The 14,963-nt window shown below is 47.5% G+C and overlaps 2 protein-coding genes across 46 annotated transcripts in view; both read right to left on the reverse strand.

Moving 5' to 3' along the window:
* The window catches only part of MADD (MAP kinase activating death domain), a 77,033-nt gene extending 74,937 nt beyond the window's left edge, over positions 1 to 2,096 (reverse strand). For 12 of the 40 annotated variants that reach the window (XM_037393706.1, XM_037393696.1, XM_037393695.1 and 9 more), the window contains exon 1: positions 1,915 to 2,094. The gene's annotated coding sequence lies outside the window, so the exon portion shown is untranslated. Of the gene's footprint in view, positions 1 to 1,914 lie in introns of all 40 variants that reach the window. The other 28 variants (XM_037393702.1, XM_037393693.1, XM_037393691.1 and 25 more) reach the window with 5 other exon arrangements.
* A 2,238-nt stretch (positions 2,097 to 4,334) lies between these two features.
* Positions 4,335 to 14,963, reverse strand: part of NR1H3 (nuclear receptor subfamily 1 group H member 3) — a 31,115-nt gene continuing 20,486 nt past the window's right edge. For 5 of the 6 annotated variants that reach the window (XM_037393344.1, XM_037393339.1, XM_037393341.1 and 2 more), the window contains 7 exons: positions 13,952 to 14,218; positions 10,255 to 10,463; positions 9,811 to 9,990; positions 9,301 to 9,400; positions 7,637 to 7,750; positions 6,704 to 6,798; positions 4,335 to 6,287 (listed from right to left, as the gene is read on the reverse strand). In XM_037393344.1, coding sequence (XP_037249241.1) covers positions 6,141 to 6,287; positions 6,704 to 6,798; positions 7,637 to 7,750; positions 9,301 to 9,400; positions 9,811 to 9,990; positions 10,255 to 10,463; positions 13,952 to 14,218 — 1,112 coding nt within the window. In that variant the 3' untranslated portion in view covers positions 4,335 to 6,140. The other variant, XM_037393345.1, reaches the window with a different exon arrangement.

Below are 14,963 nucleotides of genomic sequence, written 5' to 3' on the forward strand. Positions count from 1 at the left end.
TTTTTGTATGGACAGCATTCTTCCAGCATGGCTATTACTTTCCTTTTTGCCCATCCAGTAAAACTGAACAGGTTTAAAAGTAGTAACGGTGTGGAAACTAATGCAGTAGGACACTGAAGCTTACAGCTTGAAAGCTGTTAATTTGGTAAAACCACAGAAGTCCAGACTTGCAATACAACTGCAGCACCACTGGACAGGCACGTACAAGATCTTCTAGTGCGGACAAGGCTGTATTATTTTAGAAGAAAGAAAAAAAAAAGGCAGCGTTCCAGAAAGTTGCTGATGATTTTACATTTTATTAAACACACAGCAAGATGCTTAATGCGTGTTTAATTAATTGCAGGGTACAACCAATTTGGTCCAAGAGCTATGCATTTTCTAAGAACACAACAGTAAAGCAAAAGAAGTATTTTATAGCTGGAATGATCAATCGGTTCAGTATTATATAACATGCTATGAGGGGACGGCCAGGTTAGAGCCTGCAAAAACTGCATTTTAGCTATGTCAGATGTCTGAGGTGCTCTCCCTGATGTGTCAGGATTGCAGATTTTCAGTAGTGCTGAAACCAGCAAGTACTCCCTGTGTCCGTCCAAAACAGTTTCCAAGGCTCAAGCTGAGTAAAGTCCAAAAATGGAGACACTTCCCAAATAACCTATATTTGGATGACGCCGGTTTCGTTACGTGACCCTCAGAACACCACAATACATCTTCCCTCCCCTTGCTTCTGTCTACCAGCAACATCCTTTCTGCAGATAAGCGATGCTGCAAAGAGCACAGCAAGGACACTTGAGAGCACACCAACAGAAATGCCGACCCAGAGTGGCACCGAATGTAGAGAAAATGGCTGGCTCGCCTAGGGACAGCACATTATTGCCAAATTCACAGTCCTACCCCATCTCCATGGGGCTGCAAATTTATCACATATGTTATCTTGGGTATGTCTGAAAACAGCGTGGTATACCAGGAAGTTCAGGGAGGGAAAGGAGAGAAGAAAGCCAGACAAGAAGTCAGTTTCCTCCAAGGCTTATCATTTCGCTAAACACTTCTTTATTGTGACTCCACACAAACAGTAATGAGGACGAAGCTTTCTTGCCCTCCTCTGCCTGAAAATAAAAGGGAACAACACAGCAAGGTGGTGACACCCATTCCTAAGGGTCCATTTATAGGTCACTTACTTAAGACACTGCCCAGCGTGAAGTGGATTTCCTATTCTATTGTCCTGGGGAGTAACAGGATCTGCTGTTTACGAACCAAGGAGTAACAGCACCTTTCCCACTCCCGCTGCCGCAGCAAGCCCGCACAAAGCTGCGCCCCCGGCTCCTCACGGGGGGCCGGGCCCGGCCCCCCCGGCCCTTCTCCCGGCTCCTGCCGGGGCAGCGGGCGGGACAGCGGGGGCAGGCACAGAGGGGCGCCGGGCGGACCCGCGCCCCCACCCCCGCCGGAGCCCCTTCCCCCGCCGCCGCCATTTCCAGCCCCGGCACCCCGCTGGAAACGCGCGCCCGACCCCCGGGGGTGCTGCCCGCCGCCGCTCCGCCGCCGGCCGGTGGCGGCAGAGCCCCGCGGCGACAGCAGGCACCCCGCCACGGAGCGCAGCTCGGCGGGCCGCCACCCCCCGTCCCCTCCTGCAGCGACCCTGCGGCCGGCAGCGAGCATCCCCCACGGAGGGCCCAGCCGGGCGGCTGCAGCAAGGCAGCGGGGGGAGCGGCGGGGCCCAGCCGCCCGCTGGCCGGTGCCGATCGCCTCAGGCGGCGCCGGCCGGGGACCGCGCTCCGCGCCCCGCTGCGCGACCCACGCGTCCCGGCGGTGGGGCGGGCGCCCCGCTTCTGACACGTGCGGCACGGGCAGGCCCCCTCCACCCCGCTGCCCCCGCCTACGGGCCGGCCCGCACGGGCACCCGGCCCCGCTCCCGCTCACCTGCCCCGCTACCGCCGCCGCCGCCTCAGCGCTCTGCGCCGCCCGGCCAGTTCCGCAACGAGCGCCAGGCGCGGAGCGCGCCACCGCCACCCGCGGGGAGGGAGGGGCGGAGCGAACCACTCGCACCCACGGCGGGGGGAGCCGCCTCACCAGCGGCGGGCGCCGCCGCTCCCCGCCCCGGGCCGGCGCTGAGAGGAGGGGGCGGGAAGCGCCCCCCGCCCCGGGGCTGCCGCGGCCGCAGGCTCTGCGACGGGCCGGGCCGCCGCCGCCATCCCGGTATCCGCCATCACAGCCAGCTGCTGGCGGGCGGCGCGGCGCGGGGCTGAAGGCAAGATGGCTGAGGGGAGAGCGGGCCGCGCGGCGCCCTGAGGGGAGCCTGGAGCATGGCGGCCGGGCGAAGCTGCCAGCGAGCTGCTGGCGAGCGGGGGGCGAGGGGCCGCGGCAAGGCCCGGCAGCGGGCAGCGAGGGAGCCGTGAGGAGACCTGGCAGCGGGGGTAGGGCCGGGCTCACACCCGCATCTGCTGGGCTGCTTGCTGGTTCGCTCCAGGTTTTGCGAGATTACCAGAGACTTGGGTTATTAAAAACTTGATACACGGCTTTTTCAATTCATTCCAAGCTCCTATCAAGCAGTACACCGCACAACCAAATCCATTCATTAACAAAACCGTTATTACTAAAACAAACCCCAAATGCAACCAAAACTACCGCAAGTATCCTGATGGTTTGGAAAAACAAACAAAAACTACACAAAACGGTGAAATACTTGATTCGATATTCCACATCTATACTTCACCTACTGCAGGGAAACAGGATTTCAGAAATACACCCATGGTGAAATACTTGATTCGATATTCCACATCTACACCTATTGCAGGGAAACGGGATTTCAGAAATACAACCATGGTGAAATACTTGATTCGGTATTCCACATCTACACCTATTGCAGGGAAACGGGATTTCAAAAATACACCCATCTTTCCTTCCTCCCCCTGTGGATCTGGATAGACGCTGAGCAAACAGCTGTTGCGTAAGGCTACGGCCATGAGGGAGTGCCTCCCCAGGCTGTGGTTCCAGCCTGCCGTGCTTTTTCCAGCGGCCAAGCTAGTGAAATTAATTTGAAGCACACAGAGTACAGAGACCTGGAGCGGCAGGACAGAGTCTCAAGCCCAGGTAGCGTTTTCCAAATATAAAAGTACAAAGGGCCGGTGACCTCAGAGAAGGTTCTTCCTCCACACCCGCTTCCTTCAGCTCCCTGGACTAACCTGGGAAGCTGCCGCTGGTGAAAGAAAAACCCTAATTCTGTACTGATTTGCACTTTAAAAAAAAAAAAAAAAAAAGAGAGAGAGAGAGAGAAAGAATGTGAATATGTAAACAAGGAGCTTATATTTGATTACATAATGAAAAGGGATGGAGAAGCCAAAGCCAGGGAAATCACCATTTTCACCACTGCCATCAACAGCAGCATCATGGGTTGTACCTTGCAAATCCCTCAAATTCACATGCAGTTTTTCTCTTCAAATTAATAAAAATTAGATGCAGCTCAAAAATGTCAAAAACTAAGCTAAAAATGAAGCTGCAGCTTCACTGCCACTGCCTCTTCTGACTATTGACAGCCTCATTCTTTAGCAAATCCTTGGAGTAGGGCCCAGCCACCCTCTAATCCACAGAGGGCTGGCTTGAGCTCTTGAGCTCTGCTCATTACTCCCTACCTCATACCCTGCTGCAGTCTCCTATAAGCCTATTCCTATTCCCTCTTCCTCTGGTTTAGTAATTTCCAATTTAAATTTTATACTCTGCAGTAATGCGGAGGCTTCAGCAGATAGCCTGTGGCATGGAGCCCTGCTGAATCCACAATTATTTTCCTTTCCCACTGTGGCAGGGGATCATCAAGGCTTCGGCAGCAGCTCATGCTGGACAGCTCTCTGCTTCCCCCTTCTCCCTTGGAGGTATTGTCTATGGACAGCTACTCCTGTTGCTTCTGCTATGCTCATCATTTCTCATGCGTTCAATCCAGGTATCAGCTACAATCCTGCTGAAACCCGACTGCCAGGGGCACACTGGACTCCTGTTTCGATTCTAGCAAGCCACAACATGCAGAAAATGGAGCAGAGCACATGGAATAAAAGGGTTAAATTCTGAATGTAGCTGTACAAATCACAATGAGTTTTGTATGGATAATTCATGGTCTTCATGACATGCGTTTAATCCACTTAACCTATTTGCCAGCTCTGGCACACAGCAAGGTACATAGCAAGCTAAAATCTCCTACTAGAGGCCAAAATAAACTGCCTGGGGTTGCACTGCTATTTTTCTTCCCCACCACTTCTCCCCAACCTACATACTCGCTTTCTTACTAGCTTTAAGCTTGTTACATCAAGGACTCATTCCACCCTCCTCCAGTCTAATGACAACACATCAGAGAATGTCAAAATCCCATATTAGGCTTTATTCTTTTATATAAACATTAACATTTCTCAAACAGATTAGTTAAAAATACAGATTTAAACAAGAATTTTTGCAATTGCAATGAGTTATAAAAAACAACAGATTATTTTACAGATTGTTACAAGTGCTTTACAAAGGTGCAGAGTGAAGGCCAGTGGCAGGGGACCAACCTCAAGTGCAAAATGGACACGATACCCTCACCACGGGCATAGCGCTCAGATACACAGCCAAAAATAACAAACAAACAAACAAACAAAAAAATCGAGCCATGTGAACCTAGGCTCTTGGGATGCTCACCGGGCAAGCAAACATAGACCCTTATGACAGAGAAGACTCATGAGACCAAGCCACCAGAATACTTAAGGTTACATCTCTGAGATCAGCCATAAGATGCTGCTTCTTGGAAAATAAGGAACATGTTTTGCAACAGTATATTTCTCTTCTGTCAGACAAGATATTGCTGTAAATCCTAGAATACTTACGGATGTGGATATATAAGAACTTGGGGCATAAATCCAGTGTGGACTTCACAGTGCCCAAAGTGAAGAAAGGATACAACACCCAAGGAAGTGTCCTTCTAAAGCAGTTGGTACTTCTCATACAAAAGGGACCTCCATATCCCATGACTGTCACTAAAACCTTGAGCAAGTACCTTGGAAAGACTTTGGCAAAAGGAAGAAGACGCAAGTGGATCTGGTTATACCCAGTATTCCTGCAGCCCATGATCTGAGAGTTGTGCAGCCCATAGCTTACGCAATGCCCACATATTTCACTGAATGCAGTGTGTCCTCTTCTTCTTGGCCGATACATCTTCACACCCACCTTGGAACACATACCACATCCCCCAGATTCTTGGAAGTTTTTAAGAGCCTTCCACCACACCTACCTTGCCTAGGTACCAGTCCCTCCCACCTATCTTTCCTCTATTCCACCCCTAAAGATAAAAATCTACGCCCTGATGTCTTTTGAACTAAAGTTTTCCAGCTGTTAGCAAATCAAAGGTAAAGTGAGCTGGCTGAGAACCACCATGAAATAAAACTGCCATGTGTTACATTAAAAAAAACCACTACTTAATGCCTGACATCTTTCTGATGTACAAATGTTCCCTACCCAGAGGGCCTCCCTGTTAGATGAAGGGCACTACACATTACAGGAATTGTTTTTCCAAAGGAGGGCCGGAAAGAAAGGGCAGCTCTAGAGATGAAGTCTCATAATAAAGAAATAACAGCTAACTTCTCTTGCAATCGTTGTAAAGGGCAGCACATATAAGAGATTTTAATTGCAGGAATCCCAGTGAAACCCCTAGAACATCCACATTGACTTCCCTGAGCTCCTCAGATCCAGGTACACTGGGGACCCTGCAGAAGCCTTTTGAGCTGGGTTACTCTCAGTAGAGTTTGGCAAGTTTCTGCAAATTCATTTTCATAATCAACAAGAGAGGAGAGGATCAACGAGCAAACCCTCAGGACATGCTTAAAGAAGAGAAAGACTCTGAATAAAGAGGTGTATGTGTGTGGGGGGAAGGTCTTCATTTCTACCGTTTTCAGATGTTTCATGTTACTCCTTTGGGGTATGGGCACTACACTGAAACCAACCCCCCCACCTGATCTACCCCAGCTGCCTCCTGCGCAGTCTCATGACAACACTGAAACCCCAGGCTCATCACTCCCTGCACTGCCTAGCCCAGAGTTCAGTGCTCTGGAGAGGGGAGGCTGGCTTCTCGTTAGCAAAGGCTGGGAGATGGCTTTATGTCGGTACGTCAGTGCCCTGGGAGCATGCAGTCACTCATGCACATCCCAGATTTCTGAAAGCAGGGGTGGGAGTTTCTTGTCCTGCAGCCGAAGGGCAAACACCTGTTCGGAGTGGACACTACTTAGTGTCCGAAGACTGACCAGCTTCATTAACATCCGTGGAAACATCAGGCGGTCCTGCAGAGTCAGACAGACAGACAGGTGGTTAATAAATTCACACTAAAATGTTGTTGAAAAAACAAACAAAACAAAATTACCACACCAGATGATGCATTGTAACAACAATCCTCACTTTCTCTAAACCTGGCATTCTCCAGGAAGCAACAGTGTGGAGGAACTCTAGTACTACACCATGTCCCAAAACTCCAGACTTTCCATGCTGGCTAAACTATGGAACATGATACAGGGCAGCAGGCTGTGACAGCTCACAAATCCTGCCTTTACGGCTACTACCAAACAGCCACAGAAGGGAAGAGCAGGACAGTACAGACACCAAGAGACCCGGTACAGACAGTACTGCAGGAACTGTGCCTGCATAAACACGTTAAAATCAATTTACATCATTGTTGGAGATGTTCTGGTCAGGCACTTACATTTGGTCTGTTGATGCAAATGTAAGAATGAAGGGCTTCCACATAGGTGTGCTGCAGCCTCTCCACCAGGGACTGGTCCTGCACATTCGGTCGGTCTGTCAAAAAGGCAGGTTAGAAGTAAGCGGATTGATGCAGGCAGCTTCACTAGACTCGACATCCCTGCCTAACCCCAGTCCCTCAGTAGGGTCTCTCCCTAAAACCTCATCTAGCATTCGTCCAGCACAGCTGGGAGAGCCATCTGTGACTGCAGCAACTATGCCAGTTTTCTGTAGCTGTTATTACTCGGTGATGTCTACTGCATGTGGGGAGTCTGATCCAACTCCTGTAGGGGTGGAAGGTTAGAGAGACCAAATAGCACTATGTAAGTGTGTGTGGTCTCACATTCCCGTCCCAGTGAAGATGAGAAGCTACCCATTCAGGAGGGAATGGGAAAGTCTCTCCAGCAGCTAAGCCAGTTAGAAAAATTTTTTAAAAAAAAATTTAAAAATTCATCTTTCAGGTCACAAGACAGAAAACAGAAGTAAAGACGAAAGATGGCTTCTTTGCAAAGCCTTGTCCTGGCCCAGAGTGGTACTGATCTCACATCCAGAGTAAGAGATCAAGCATCACTTAACCAGTAGATGTCACTCACGTTGCGTGACCAGAGGAGATACCAGAGACATGCCAAACCAGCAATTTCTAAGTGAGAAAGGATACATGTTGGCTGATTTTTCTATACACTTTTCCAGCAGTGGGGAATCAGATTTCCTCTGGAGGTGGCACTAGAAAATTCAGAATATAATGAATACCCTAAGGAGAAGTAGTAACATCCTCCCTTTATCACTAGACCCTATACAGCCTCTACTACTCCTCTTCAGCTTGTGACCTTCCTCAACTCTACTTTCTTTGCCCTCTGACTCACTGCTGCAGCTCTTCAGATCTCCCTGGATTTACCTGCAGAGAAAATGTTGATGGCGATTAAAAGTGCATATTCAGCATCGTTGAGTTGTAGCTCATTCATTCCCTTTGAGAACTCAAAGATGGGGTTAATGAACTCGAACTGCAGACCTGCAACAGAAGAGAACAAGGTGAGGCAATGGCAATTGTCTGCTCTCCCTCTCTCTTCCTCCCTCCCACAGAATAAGCTACCAGAAACCCACTGCAGTACGCCAGGGAGGGGGGAGGGCAGGCAGGCAGGACAAACTCCTTACGTTACGTTCCAAGTGCGGCTGAAACCTCCCTTTACGTCCCACCACTACAGGCGAGCACCAACAACAGTGGCTGAGGAGTCAGGCTCTAACTGTAAAGTGATGCTATTTGTAGGTTGTCTTAGAGCCTTCAATGCCCCACAGCACATTACTAGGCAACAGCTAAAGGAAGACGACATCAGCCAAGCCCATCAAAAACTCAGAAGCCCACAAACGCATCTGTACTTTCTGTTCTCATACCATCACCTCCTTCAAACCCAGCAGCCTTCTTGCTTTCAAAGGAAACTTTAAGCCCATGGTCCAGATTCACCTGCAGTCCATCTGAGCTGAAAATATGCAGTTCCAAGGAGTCTGAACTATGCCATTTCCTTCAGCTCAAAAAGCTGGGAGAGCTGAGGCAGAGCCTGACTTAGGTTTCCAATCCCTCTGATAAATGCAGTCAGGCAGAAATGCACCGATATTTATTGTCGTAACATACAAAGGCCACTGTCAAATCAGGTCTTTGTGCTATGTGCTATACAATCATGCTGAAAACTTTAGTCCCTTCACCCAAAACAGCATCCAAGTTTCTAACTTCCTACAGTACAACCACATCAGAGAAGGACAAACAAGATAAAGGGAATCTTCTGAGTGCCTCATTTTTGCCTTCTAATAATCTGAAGAAAAGGCTACCCAGGAAGAGCACCAAAGAGGAAAGTTTTTATAAAAGCCATCTCTAGTATAAATGGTTAAATAGCTACCCAAGGAATCAAAAAATGACATGAAGAAAAGCCAGTCTCATTTTCAGAAATGCTGAAGATACACACTTCTTGTTACTTCATCTGAAAATACAGACACTCATTGCTCCTGGAAAAACAGACTTCCAAAATCCCATCATCACAGGCTGTCATATACTAACTGATGACATATCTGAAGCACCCTGCAGGGATCTTCACTGCACAGGATAGACTTCGTATCAACCATAATCACACTAATGTTATCACTCAAAGCATGTATCCAGATTAGCAAGTGATATACTCGCAAAGGAGAGAAGCCTAGGGTTTGATTTGTTGTGAGCTGATACAGCTCTAAGACTGCATGTCCACATCAGATCTCTACCAGCAAGGAAGTTCACACCAGCTGCTAGCCCAAGAGTGCACTATTACAGCTAGATTTATCAGGTTGTTAGAGTTCTAATTTTCCAAAGCAAGTTCACACCTAAAAAAAACAAAACATAAGAACTGAGCTACTATCACATGTTAAAAACAAAAAAAGTTTTGTGGGGCTGTTGGTCTGGTCCTGTTCTAAACCTCTCACCTGTGACCTCAGCTTTAAGGTCCCACATACTATTTCCAGCAGTCCACATTAAAAAGGAAAAGAGGAAAGAACACAAGACACGGGGAAGGAAGAAACATCAATCTAATGCACCACCTGCTTTGGCAAAATCATCCCGATTATAGCTCAGGTCCTTAAGAAATGTGATGCTCTCAATCTCTGGATTGTAGCGCCGAGATGTCTCCAACAGCATCACCTGAAACCAGAAACATATGTACTTGACTTGAAAAAAGGAAAGACCATTGTAACATTGATCATTCACTGAGTGTTAGAGCATCTCTGAAAACAAAAAACAAACAACAAACAAAACCCCTCCAAGCAGTTTCTCTCAGAATGCTTAAACATTCCAAGGTAAATTCTGCTGCATCCTGTGTGGTGCCTGCTTCTGGGAAGGGGGAAATACCTGCTTTCCCACTACCGAGGCTCTTGCCTCATTCTCCTCCATGGCCCTTTGCCAGCATAGCCTGGCACTGCAGTAATGGTCCCATAGCTGAGGTCCTTCAGCCTGCCGTCCCAAAAAAAACGGGATGAAACCAGTCCTCCAGGTGGGTACTCCAAATTCTTTCATCTCTGCCACTATGTACTGTGGTGAAGCCAAACTCTCACCTCTATGGTAGATGTCTTCAATAAAGCGATCTGATCTTCCCTGGTGAGCTCCAGGAAGCCAGGTAGTTGCTTGGCAAAGTCCACAATCTCTTGCACAGAGATAATTGCAAGTTCTGTGAAGTGAGCAAAACGCTGCTGCCTTGCTTCACGGTTATTAGGGTCAGGAACTTGGGGCCATGGCTGTGGGAATGGGAAGAGACAGCTTATATATATTTGAAAGATGGAGCCAGAGCAGAAAGATGAGAAGATGAAGTGAACAGAGAAAGAAGCATGAGACACATTGGAACATCATCCTTGGCTATTCTTTCTATTCTGCTATTGTACAGAACTTCAGCCCACAAATGCAATGCTAAAGTATCTCTGTTCTCCCAAATGATTTATCCACAACCCCGACTTCCCAAACTTCACTTTTTCTTAATTTGGGTACACTGGTAGAGTTTTTACCGTCACTTTGAGCCTGTCTGTGAATGAGCGTTGGTTGCACTGCTGTTGAGCGGCCACAAGCTTTTTTATCATGTTCAACTGTTCAGGCGTCAGTTTGTGGGAAGGGCTTGGTGGATTCGGAGGATTTGGACGCACCACAACTGTCCGAGCCTGATCATCTTCCTGCTTCTTCAGTTTCTTCAGTCGGATCTGCTCTTCAGACAGAACATCTAAAGCAGGAATAGCCAGAGATCAATCATGACATAGGAGCACACTGGAAACCACCCAAAACACAGGGCAGCATGCTGTGGATGGAGAGGCAGAGATCACAGCTGCCTGTATCTGGCATATCAGAGTGTACACAACAGACAGCAATACTTATCGTTTGTTTCTCTCTCTTTTCCCCACTTTAAGTTGTTCCATTGCCTTTCTTTTAATCATACTGTCAGGCAAAGTGCTCACAGAGGGCAGAAGCTCCCTTCATGATGCCCTGCAGATCTCAGAAAGACAACAGCGACTTTCCCATTGAACAATTCCCCAAAATGTCATGTTGTAACAGATTCCAACAGGTGCTCTCTTCACATGCCATGGTGTGTCCATTGTATTTTATATTATCCTGCCATTGTGTTTTTTTGCCGATATTGCTAAAGTAACAGCTTGCATCATTTCATCTTCCTCTTGACAGGTCAGAGAACTGGATGGAGTTCAAGAGCAAAAGGAAAATTTTCTACAGAGCCCATCTGCAGGAGACCGTAGAGCAGCAGCATACGGCAAGATGGATAATAAAAGCACAGCTCTGTATAAAACGTACTGAACACCACAAGTCCTTCAGGAGTAGGGCTAGAAGTTTCCTTCAGTCATGAAGTCAAAGGATGTACCATTTAGATGTAACATTGTAAGGAATAAAACAACTCAGAGGCACATGTAGTGAAAAATCTTATTGGGCCAACTGCTCATTAGCTAATTTAAATGCAAAAACCTGTTAACAGCGTGTAACTAAATTAACTGAAGAATTCCTTGATTCAGACATAGAGGAGATTTGTTCTCTTTTTAAGTCAAAGCTGCAAAAACTATCTGCAAGCTGCATCAACCAACCAACTAACCAAGGAAACTACCAGACATACCTGGATTCAAAATTATCTTCAAGAGAATCATCCTGCGAGTCAGTGATGAACGAACAAAAAGCAGAAAAGGGACTGACTGGAAAGAAACTCCAAATGTATCTTCAGGAACAAAGATGAAAAAAATCAAGTTTGATTTTTCAAACAAGATTTTTAAAGTGCTGAAAGATTCTTTGGCCTTTTTTTAAGCACAGGTAGCCAGGAAACCTGGCTGCTACAGAGGAAGGCAGGCCCCAAAGCTGAACAAGTAGATGCTTGCAGTTCTTAAAAGAATCATGTTAAACATGAAGACAAGAAATGGAGAACTACTGTGAGAGAGCATTCTGAAATATAGAGTCCACGGGATTGAAGGAAAAGATGAAGAACACAGCACACTCAAACTAAGAGTAACCTTTATCCCCAACTTCCAACAGGGAGGATGTGCACACAGGTACACACACAAGTAAAAATTACAACTCTAACAGCAAGGATGTTCAAATACAATTACCAAATTAAGGGGGAATGTGTAAGATTAGAGAATGCTAGTCACAGTGCTTAAAAAGGGAAGTAATTGATCCAAGGAATTACAGTCCCTCACCTTGGGACTCAGATGTACAAAGAACTCATAGCAGAGTAACAAGTTACCAGATATTACTGAATCTGGAAAACTGCCTATGTGCAAGCCTCTACACCATGCTAAATTCAAAGCAATCCAAGTTACTTGGTTTTCCATGAAGGAACTATTTAACCTCATGGTTCACACTGGCTTAAGAACAATAAACTGCCCATGAATAACTTCAGTCTGGGAATTAGAAGAATTTTTCTAACAATTAATAGAGGGAAGTTCTGGAATGACCTTCCAAGTGAAACAGCTAGAGAAAAAAAGCCCTCAATTTTTGTTAAGATTAACAAGACAAATTTGCAGTGGAGATGTCCTGGTTTCAGCTGGGATGGACTTACCTTCTTAGGAGCTAGTGCGGCACTGTGCTATGGCTTTGATGTGAGACTTTTCAGTTCCTCAGGCCTTGCTAGCAAAAAGGCTGGAGGGGCACAAGGAATGGGAGGGGACACAGCCAGCGCAGCTGACCCAAACTAGCCAAAGAGGTATTCCATACCATGGGACGCCGTGCCTGGTATATATACCCAGTGGGATGGCCAGGGCAGGCAGGTCATTGCTCGGGGACTGGCTGGGTATCAGTCAGCGGGCAGTGACCAGTTGCACTGTGCACCACGTGTTCCTTTCTTCCTTTCCCCCTGATGTTATTCTTTCCCTTCCCCTTTTCATTACAACTGTTACTGTCATCATTGTTATTACTGTTCTTTCATTCTTACTCTGTTTCAATTATTAAATTGTTCTTATCTCAACCCTGGAGTTTTACATTCCTTTCCAACTCTCCTCCCCATCCCTTGGGGTGAGGGGGGAGTGAGCGAGTGGCTGCGTGGTACTTAATTACCAGATGGGGTTAAACCACGACAGGAGATTACAGCATTGACAAGAACTGCCAAGCACTTGCTCATAACAACCCAAAAATTTCTTTTGGCCTGATTTTCCTGAGCTGTCTTCAACATAAGACAATGAGTAAATGCAGAAAAACAGTGATGCTCCCTGGTACCTGTCTGCAACAGAAGAGTAGCAAGGTGGACAGGCAGCCTTGCTACATAGCTTTTCAAATACATCTGTTTTGTTCCTCCTGGAAGCAGGGGGAAATGGAGCAAAGACAGCATACATAATGCTGCTACAAACCAGTGTGAAAAAGATACTGATTATGTATGTTAGGTGTGCCATGTTTCATGTTGAGAAAAAATGAATAGCGTGTTTCCTTGGTGCAGCTCAGTGGGACTTTGTTTTTTGCAGAAGTATTTTCATAGAATGTTTCTGCAATACACTCTGTTCCTCTCCGAGTGCTGGATGTCAGAAAAGGAGATTCACACAGATTAAACATTAACTGAGCATCCGTTTGATTGATCTGGGCCAGCAAAGGGATGAAACCTGGATGCCTTGGCTGTGGAGGGCTGTTCCCAATGTGTGAGGAGGAACGTTGTTGAACACTCAGAAACAGCAGCCTTATGGCTTATGTAAGGGGAGGGGAAAAAGAAAAAAAAAAAATGTTTCACTACAGGGAACAATGAGATTGGGTCTGCACAAACACAGCAACACAGCTGCAGTACTGCGGTGCTGCCCTTGACCTCTGTCACAATCTCCCAATGTGAGGCAAAGGAAAAGTGCCCGTCGCTCTGCTGTTCAAGGAGCACGGTGCCCCACCTTGCAGTCCCGATCACAAGACAGACAGAAGCTCAAGTTTATCGATACAGTTGACGGCATACTGCGGAATGCATAACTCTTAGTTGTGAGTCTTTCCTCTTGTGTTATGTTCCACGAGCTCTTACACGGAATACAGCAGGGCTGGGGCTCACAGCAGACCAGTGGTGTTCCACTAACAGCCTCACCTCTCCACGTGATCCCCGCTAAACTCTCGGTGACTCCCACACACATTCCAGCATGCAGCCTGCACAGCTCACGTGTGACCCCCAAGCACCCCCACCCCCCTTACAGCCATCGGTCCCCAGCCTGCCCCCAGCACACCTCCTGTCCCACCAGCACCGTTTCCTGCACTCACACTGCTCCCGCATGCCCGCCTCCTGGCACTTGCGCAGCCGGCACTCCTGACACTTGCGGCGCATGTACATGTCCATCTCGCACTTGCCGCCGTTCTTGCAGACATACTGTGCACCCTTGATGACGCTGCGGCGGAAGAAGCCCTTGCAGCCTTCACAGCTCAGCACGTTGTAGTGGAAGCCGGAGGCCTTGTCCCCACACACGCTGCACACTTCATTTCCCAGCATCTTAGGGGCTGGGCCCTTCTTCCGCTTCAGGGGGGGATTTTCTACCAAAACAAACAATACCAAGGGAAAAAAAAAATAAAAATAAACCCAACACATGAGGGAAGCATGGTGTTTACAGCTGACTGTCCCATTTCTTACAATAACCGATACCCTCACTCAAACCCTCTCTCCCAAACACACGGATATAAAAATCAAGTCTCCCATTTCACAGCTCCCCACCTTCTGGGCAAGCACATCTCCTGCAACAAACCAACTATTTACATAACCCAAACGGTTTCACCTCAACTATATAAGCAGACATGGCTTCACAGTTTTTCCCCTCTAAAATAGGGTGAAAGAGCTAAAACACTCAGGGGCCAGACGTTCTTCTGCACTTCCCATCAGCAAAGTGACAGTTATGTTACCAATGCGAGAAAGACCTGCAAAAACTTGAGCTGAAATGCAAGACTGCAGAAAGTTATTTTCTTCAGAATTCACCTTGTTCTCCTACCTCTATTCTCTGCCATACTCGTGCACAAGGATAAGGAAAAATGGTTCAGCAGTCAGTGGTGACAGAAAACCAATGCTGAAAACTGTGACCCTATAAAAAGCAAACTGAGTAGGTAATCCCTGTAACTGGAACACTTGGGGAAACTGTCAAGACATTAGACAGCAGCTTCATGGATTTAGGGGCAATAAGCAGGCAAGCAGCACGCTGCACAAGCCCTGTGAACCTCCGGAACCCCAAAGCCATCATTTCTTCAAGAGTGCTCCCTGCTCCTAAAACTGAAGCACTCTGACATTCAT

This window comes from Falco rusticolus, chromosome 7 (genome assembly GCF_015220075.1).
Source record: "Falco rusticolus isolate bFalRus1 chromosome 7, bFalRus1.pri, whole genome shotgun sequence".
In the NCBI taxonomy this organism is placed as follows: Eukaryota; Metazoa; Chordata; class Aves; order Falconiformes; family Falconidae; genus Falco; species Falco rusticolus.